General features: G+C 39.3%; 1 protein-coding gene across 1 annotated transcript in view; it reads right to left on the minus strand.

The window, feature by feature from the left end:
* Window positions 1–8,301, minus strand: part of TSPAN13 (tetraspanin 13) — an 11,167-nt gene extending 2,866 nt beyond the window's left edge. Inside the window, exons 1-4 of the mRNA XM_015558134.1 lie at window positions 8,089–8,301; window positions 7,354–7,434; window positions 6,117–6,230; window positions 3,657–3,770 (exon numbers count right to left, since the gene is read on the minus strand). Coding sequence (XP_015413620.1) covers window positions 3,657–3,770; window positions 6,117–6,230; window positions 7,354–7,434; window positions 8,089–8,301 — 522 coding nt within the window. The remainder of the gene's footprint in view (window positions 1–3,656; window positions 3,771–6,116; window positions 6,231–7,353; window positions 7,435–8,088) is intronic.
* Window positions 8,302–8,723: the final 422 nt, after the last annotated feature.

Raw genomic sequence — 8,723 nt, forward strand, 5'->3', positions numbered from 1 at the left:
TTCCTGAAAATTCTTTGCTCTCGAGCGCTGCGGTCCTGCCCAGCACTTGCACCTGCTGCCGGCGCCAGCCCTACTTGCATCTGCTGCTGGCACCCGGCATTGGCACTATCAGTGAGTGCGAGTGGTGGCTGCCGCCCTGATCCCCCCTGAGGGTTTTTCCACCTCCCCCTGCTCCTGAAGGACAATTGGGACAGCACCGGCCCCATTCACTCTGCTCCGTCAGCGGGTGTGAGCAGGGCCAGTGCTGTCAGCACGTGGGAGCAGTAGCAGGAGCAGGGCTGCCTGCCGGCAGACAGGGGGCCGGGGGCTGTGGCAGGAGGGGCCAGGTGGGGGCATGGAGGATGGGCTGAGACCTGCTCGGAGGATGGGCCGAGACCCGCCCCTGAGCCAACTGCGGCCTCGCAGCCCACAGTTCCTTTCAAGGTGCATGAATTTGTGCACTGGGCCCCTAATATAATAAATTTTCCTAAACAGATCATAACTGACAAATCTCAGGGAGAAGAGGGGGGATGGAAAGAGATTAACCAAAGAACTTACATGCATATATGAATAACCAGGGACATAAACAATAGTGCCGTGAAGGTGTGGGGGGAGGGGTGCAAGGTGGAGGTAGTCAATGGGGGGAAAAGGGGAGACATCTGTAATACTTTCAACAATAAAGATAACTTTTTTAAAAAATATATTTTATTGATTTTTTTACAGAGAGGAAGGGAAGGGGATAGAGAGTTAGAAACATCGATCAGCTGCCTCCTGCACACCTCCCACTGGGGATGTGCCTCCAACCAAGGTACATGCCCTTGGCCGAAATCGAACCTGGGACCATTCAGTCCGCAGGCTGACGCTCTATACACTGAGCCAAACCGGTTAGGGCAAGATAACTTTTTTTAATATGTTATAATTCCTATCTCTCCAAGGGCAATGTGGGCAGTGAGGGGAAGGGAAGGTTATAATTTTAGAAAATAAGTTGTTATTGTGCCATGTCCCACACCAGGTTCACTAAAGACTTAACTAATACAACTTTATTTTTTAAATTAAGAAATGTGTTAGTTCTGTTTCTGTTACCAAGTAATACAAATTTTTTTTAAAAAAATACACTATTTTAATTCAAATATAATTTGAATTTCAAATTATATTTCCCACTTTTGATCTGTGCCAACTTTTAATCTAAATTTTGTTTATCTGATTTCATAACTACTCATTAGTTCCTTAAACTACTTCTCGAGAATTATAGTAAGTCCCAAATTTTCTCCATTTACCATAATGATAATTGCTGAGCTGCTGTATAATCATGACTGGCAATGTGTATAGTACAACACATGGGGGCTTATGGAACTATGCTTTAAGAATTGAACAAAATAAATAAGCCTAATTTAAGGAAGTGGAATGTCTGGCGTGAAGTCTGCATGACCGGGGGAAAGGGAATTTACTTAAACACTGAGAGTACTTTGTGACAGGCTCTGTTCTACAAATCCATACCCTCCTCCCCACATCCCTATAAAGGTAGGCACTCTCATTCTCCTCATTTCACCAGTGCGGGAACTGAGGCGTAGAGAGGTTAAATAGTGGTTAAGAGTCACACAGGTCCTAAGTGGCAGAACCGGGTTCCAATCTGGAGTCCATGCTCTTCATCGAGTTTGTGGTTTTATGCGAGAGTCTGATGTGTTAACTGGCTGTTCTCCGGTTACATTTCACCTATATCTCAGCTATGCTGGTTACTACAATACTGACAATACTTACACCCCCTGTTGTCAAACAGTTACTTCTCTGGCACCTCCTAACCTGCCCCGGCATCATTTCCCTGACCCTGTCTCGGAAACACTGGCGCTCGGGGACCTTCCGGTTAGAATTTTGAGATTGTTAAATATTCTTATTATCATCCCTGGGCATATGCCGATTGTATAAGCTATGGTCCTTTGGGAAAACAAAGCCGTTGAGTAAAAATACTCATAATCTGGAGCCATATTATACCAGAATTGAATCCCTCCAATTCAGCCTTAAGTGAGGAAACAGGCCAATCCCTTCCTTTGCCCCAGTGCTGAACCAGTAGCTCCTCCCACAATCCCCAGGACGAGAGCCTGGAAGGTAGGCCACACCCAAAATGCAACAAGATCTAAGTTAGAATCAATAGGGTTTTGAACTTACAAACATGCTCATGACTTGCCCTGATGGTGAACTCGGTTGACTCTGGAACCTACACCCAGTAACTGTGAGTTGCCAGAGTGTTGTTGATAACATAGAAATGCAGAGTATGCAGGAATAAACCTATACTCATTCTAATAAGTATAAATATAGAAAGGCAGAAAGGAAATATGCCAAAATAGAAATATTCACTATTTCTGAGTAGGTCATTTTAGTTAGTAGATATATTTAATCTTTCATCTTCATAATTTTCTGTATTTTCTAAAGCTTCTAACAAAGAACATGTACTAGTTGTCATAATTTTTTTTTCAGATTCTAAATCAATGCTACTTTGGTAGTTTAAATTTATTTTCAGGTATTAATAGTTCGAATCAAATCATTGTTTCACCTATGATAGGACATCATCGATCAGTTAGCCTCATCCCTTGAAACTCTGAGAATCTGTGATTCTGTGAAATACTGAATAAAATTTTAAAAAGTTTAAACTGATAGAGCCTATAAAATATTCATTATCCAGAAAATATCAGGTTATATAAATTATTATTAAAATTTCTACCTAGGTTTCTAAAGGACATGGTATATAAAATATAGAACAGGAGTCCATGAAAGAACACTTTAAAAATCTAAGACTCATGAGTTTATATTCTTAACAAATTCTTAAAAATTTTAATTTTTTAAAAACAGTAGGAGGGGAGATGCATAGACAGAGCACAAAGGATTTTTAGGGCAGTGGAAATACTCTGTAAGATACTACAATGATGGATATGTGTCATACATTTGTTCAAACCCACAGAAGGTATATCCAGAGTGAACCCTAATATAAACTATGGACTTTGGGTGATTATGACGTGTCATTGTAGGTTCATTCGCTGTAACAAATGTATCAGTAATGGTGAGTCATAGTGATAATGGAGGAGGCCATGCATATATAGGGCAAGGGGTATGTGGGAAACCTCTGTACCTTTCTCTCGATTTTGCTATGACCTCAAAACTGTTCTTTAAAAAATACTAGCCCAGTTTATAGAAAATAGGCATAACTGAAGGTCTTGTAATCTGATGAGAAGAAACAGAGCTGCTCAAAAGAAAAAAATTCTCAAAATAATTTCCAGATATAAAGAAAGAAACCATGCGGCAGAACTCTGATAACTTGAATCTAGTTAGTGACGTACGTGGAGAGTGCTCATTCCAGTTTTTCTCCACCTGCATTAAAGTTCTCATGACTAAAGTTTGTGTTTTCTTGTTTGTTTTTATTTTTTTAATATGTTTTTATTGATTTTAAACAGAAGGGAAAGGAGGAGAGAGAAACATGGATTGGCTGCCTCCTACTGGGGATCAAGCTCACAACCCGGGTATGTGCCCTGACCAGGAATCAAACCAGGGACCTTTTGGGTACATGGGACTACGCTCAACCAACTGAGCCACACTGGCCAGGTTAAGTGACATGTTAAGGTAAAATGCCATATACAACAAGAAACCGTATGACAAAGGAGGGAAGGCACCGAGTTACTTGCACGTACCTCTGTGAAACTGAAGAACAGGCCAATGCCCCCGACAAAACTCAAAACCTCTCCCGCATATTTTCCTATTATTGGAGCACACGGCGAGCAGGAGTGGCCGCTTGTCTTACAGCTCTGAATCAAGTAAAGAGAAGAACTTTTGTTTCAAAGTACATTCATACAGAGCAGATAAAAACTGCACCCACAAAAATAAGTGAACGCCTGGAGAATTCTATCCCATTTGGGCCTTGGTTCTTCAGTAGCATCCGAAATTTGAAGATGGCTCTTAAGATTCCCCCCCTCTCCCAGTGCCCACGCCCTGAAGGATCACCCTCTTGAGTGTGGATGGGGTGTCTGAATACAGTGGAGAGTCAGGTTCGTGTTTATGTTGCATTACATCAGTACTGTCTTCACAGAACAGAGAGATCGTCATGCCGACGTTGATGCCACCACACCATGAGATGGCTGCATAGTCAGACCTGAGAGTAGCCTCTGGGAGTGGAGAGACAACCAGCAAGAAAACAAGACTTCAGTCCTTCGATCACCAGGAGCTGATTTCTGCCAACATCTCCTGAGCTTGGCAGAGGACCCCTGCCTCAGATGAGACTGCAGCCCCAGCCAACACCTGGGTTTCATCCTGGTGGGATACTGAGCAGAGGACCCAGTGAAGTCATACCCAGATTCCTGACCGATGGAAGCTTAGTTGTTTTAAGCCACTAAATTTGTGACGACATAGTACACAGCAATAAAAAAAACACACTAATAATTCCACAAAAGAAACTTCATTGAGGACATATCAAGCTCAGGGCTCAGAGGGGTGGTAATAGGAGTTTCCCCCAAATATAAACACATGTGAATGTTCTAAGAGAGCCAAGCTCCAAGTCCATCCTCATACAGGATCAGGGTGGCACTGGGGCTGGCCTGGACAAAAGGGTGGCTCTCATTGGTCCATCACTAGCTCACCTCCCAAAAAGAAAAAACAAGAAGTTGTAATGGGGAAGAAGGGAGGGAAAAAAAGACAGTTCCATGTGCCTTCCACCCTGAGGATGTTTAGTACTCCCTCTGTCCCATAATAATAGCAGCAAGTGAATTTTTAAACGGGAATTATTGGCAAATGCAGCTGTAAGTTATGTTGTAGCACAGAATTGCGAAGCCTTCAATCAAAATCAATGTTTCATGACATCTGTCATTTGTTTTGACACATCTTTCAATTTTCAGTTTAATCTAATTATTACGTATTAACTATTTTTCTAATTTCATCCGCTGATCAAAATCAATTGTTTTATTTCAGTTGAATATCAACCCATTGTAAAAGTAAGATGAAAAGAAAGAGAGTTTTCAAGCAAACTGGGTTGCAATTGTCCAGTTCTTGATGGATCAAAAGAAAAAGGAAAAGTTGCAGAAAGGTGCAATTAAGTTAGCTGCAAACAATTTAAGTGCAACAGAATGACCGTATCAAGAATTTGGAAACATGCTTCCAAAAATAATTGTCAAGGAGAATCTTATGCTAATGTTGATTCTTTGAAAAAACAAAACTGTGGACGTAAATGCAAAGATTATGGAGAAAAACTTGAAAAACTTAGACATAGTCCTCTTAGCAGAAAAGGCACCATATTAGCCTTTGATAATATTTCTCCTGAAATACTGGATAATATGTTTCTGTCACTTCAACAAGTGACAGGGCTCAGAGGGGTGGTAATAGGAGTTTCCCCCAAATATAAACACATGTGAATGTTCTAAGAGAGCCAAGCTTCAAGTCCATCCTCATACAGGATCAGGTTGGCACTGGGGCTGGCCTGGACAAAAGGGTGGAAGCAATGAAGAATGATGGCTCCAATAATTTTAAGCTCACGTATATAGGAAAAGCAAAGCTTTGCAGCCAAGGGATCCTACCTACAAGTTTAAAATGCAGTAACAAAATTATTGAAAAATCCAGGAACTATCTGAACACTCAAAATAAAAATTAGGAGTACGATTTTTAATTTATTGTTTAATTTAATCTAGTTTTTTGATAATAAATGTTGCGTTCTATATTTATTTTCTTTTGCTACTATTATTATGGGACAAATTACATTCACCAACTGCTACTATTATTATGGGACAGAGGGAGTAATTAAAAAGTCCATTTTAGCATAGACCACCTACCACCCCAACATTTTTCCAAAGATATTTAGATGCCTCCTCTGACCTCTAAGGCTGATCTGCTGTTATTTCCCTTTCACACCCTGTTCTAGGAGGAGGTGAATAAGAAGGAATTAGGGGCAAAGACCTAAAAGCATCTGTGTTTAGCAGGACCCTGGAGTATTCAGTAATCTCAGAAGTAGATATCTGAGGACAAATGATACATGAAATATAATTTAGGCACATGCAAAGCATTTTTAAAATACAATTCAGCATGAGAAAGTCCATTTCTCCTATGTTCATCATTATTCATATGTATGTAGTATTGTCTCCAAAAAATGTCTTATACTTTGTACTTACAGCCAGACAGGTATCATTTGCGTTAACACTTCGGAACCCACAGCAGTTCAAATTTCTCTGGATGTCATCACGAGCACTTGCTGTATTGTTCCAACCAACTTCCAGAAGCTGACCCTAGAACAGCCATTGAACATACACATTAAAATGTGTCATCCCTGAAAAAAAATGTATACATCTACAGCCTACAATTTTTAATACTGCATGTACCTAAAACAGGGGTGAGGAACGTCTCGCCTGTAGGCTGTATAAGGCCCATGAAATCATTGGGTCTGGCCCTGCCAAGGCATTAGGGGTGAGTTAATTAAATGTTTGACCAAATAGAGCAGGCTAATTTTTAAGCTGATAATTTTGTATGGCCCACGAATGATGCTATAAATATCCAAAAGGCCCTGGGCAGAAAAAGGGTTCCCACCCTTGACTTAAAATAAATATTCTTTTGAAGATCCTTAAAATTTTTCAAAGGGTTATACTTCAATCTGCAACAAAATTTAAGGCACTGTTTCTATCCCAAGAACAAAAACTCTTAAATTTTACATACAATTTAAAAGAACCGGTTGGTTGAAAGGCATAATCCTCAGAGTATAACAAGAAAAATTTTCCATTGCCCCAAGACTGAGACCATATGCGTCTACAAATTACTCTGAAAAGATTAATTGTAGAATGGAACCATAAACATTCTGGAGTGAATGTTTCATTGCATAATGGTGAGGAAAGAATGGGTGAACATCTGTGAGCATTATTGCTTTTTTACCCAGTGGGGCAAAATCCTTTTAAAAGATGCAAAACTACAGCAACAGTTGTAGGGTTCCAATCAGCCCACTAATGTAGTCATTTCCAACTGGCATGTCGCAAGAATTTTCAAAACATGCAATACTGACTATGTAGTCAGCAACAATGACCTCTTTTCCCTTAAATTTTCAAATAAAAAAATAACAACAGCCAACACAACAGTATCCATCTGGTGTGAGGGAATCAAAACTATACCTTTTTTTTGTCTGACAGGCAAAAATTATATTTTTTAGGGTGCCGCAGAATTTTAGTAATTAGTTTATATGTGCCCTGAGATGAAAAAGATTGAAAATCAATGGACTGATGCAATCAGGAACAAATATTTTAGCTATATCAAGTGCAATGGCATTTTGTGTAAGAAGAGATTATTTTTCCAATTATCCCTTCCCCTTTTTTCCTACACATACTATGTGGCATAATAAAGTAAATGGGAAAAGTCTTTGCTTACCTGTTGCTCCTCATTCAGGGCTAAACAAGCACACGAGACAGAAAACTGAACAATAAATACAAGTAAGAGAATGATCATGTACTGAGAATTAAAGTTAAGGTTATTTCTCGACACTGTTAAAACAACATCCAACAGAGGTACTGACAACGTTAGAATGTACCGGAAGAAATTTAGCCAGAAAGCAGAACAAATGGCAATTAGAGAAAATTTAAATAGAATACACATAATTATTATTATTATTATTATTTTGATAATACACTGTAGTTGCAAGGTCATATAGAAAAATATTGACAGCAATGATAATTATTTAACTAAAAGCCGACCTATAAGAATTTCATTGAGATTAAAATTCTTAAATATATAAAATAGGAATAGGTAAACATATACAGTATATCACTTAAAATTCTCAACCAAATATTCATATGTTGGAAAAAGCTAAGAAGTTACTGAATTAGTTCAGTATAACTGAACCTGCAATACATAAACAGAACTATACTGAACTTGCAAAATATATTCTTCATGATATGCAAAGCAGACACTGGAAATATGCAAATACACAATAATTTCACCTTAAGAAATGCTCCTAATGTTGGTTGAACAAATGCATATAGGGCTTGCTAGGAGTTTCTGGCAATTTCCTAATGATAATTTAAATAGTCATAGTGATTAAAGAATAATCGATAAAAGTAAGAACAAACCCAACTGGAGTAAAAATCCTCTTTTAAGAAAGGATACAAAAAAGAGCAACACCTGATGGTGTTTCACAGCTCCGATCAGCCCCACTAAGGCAATCAGGAACAAGAAGATGCCCACTGCAATGACCACGCCGACCACCCGGAGACTGGAAATCAGCCCGAAGCCAATGCCCCATGCAGCAATTCCAATGAGCAGCAGACTAACCAGCTGCAAACGCAAACAAAAAGGGAGAAGAGAGAGAGGGAATAGCATCAATTTGATATAATAATATCAAGAACATTTTTCAGGCACCCACTTAGTTTCTTATAAATGATTAATACTCAATACTAGAATGCACACAAGATCTCAGTTGATAGTATTGTTTTAGCAAAATTTTATCAACCCTCAGTCATGCTTGAAGAAAAAACTAACAATAACCTACAAAATTATTATGGAGCCTCGTCTGGTTTGTACTAAGTCTAACTGATTTCTACTTAAGTTTTTGAAATAACAGCACATATAAAGCTTCTAGTCTCCAATACATTTCATTCTAACATACTGATTGCTTCACATGGAAATCACGTATCTTTCCAGCTGGACTGCACCCTTCCCTGTGATGCCTTCCAACTCCCCAACAAACTAATCTCACTCTTCTCTGGGCAACTTGAGCATAAGCCTCCCCCTCATCTTTCCAT

This window comes from Myotis davidii, unplaced genomic scaffold, assembly GCF_000327345.1.
Source record: "Myotis davidii unplaced genomic scaffold, ASM32734v1 scaffold168, whole genome shotgun sequence".
In the NCBI taxonomy this organism is placed as follows: Eukaryota; Metazoa; Chordata; class Mammalia; order Chiroptera; family Vespertilionidae; genus Myotis; species Myotis davidii.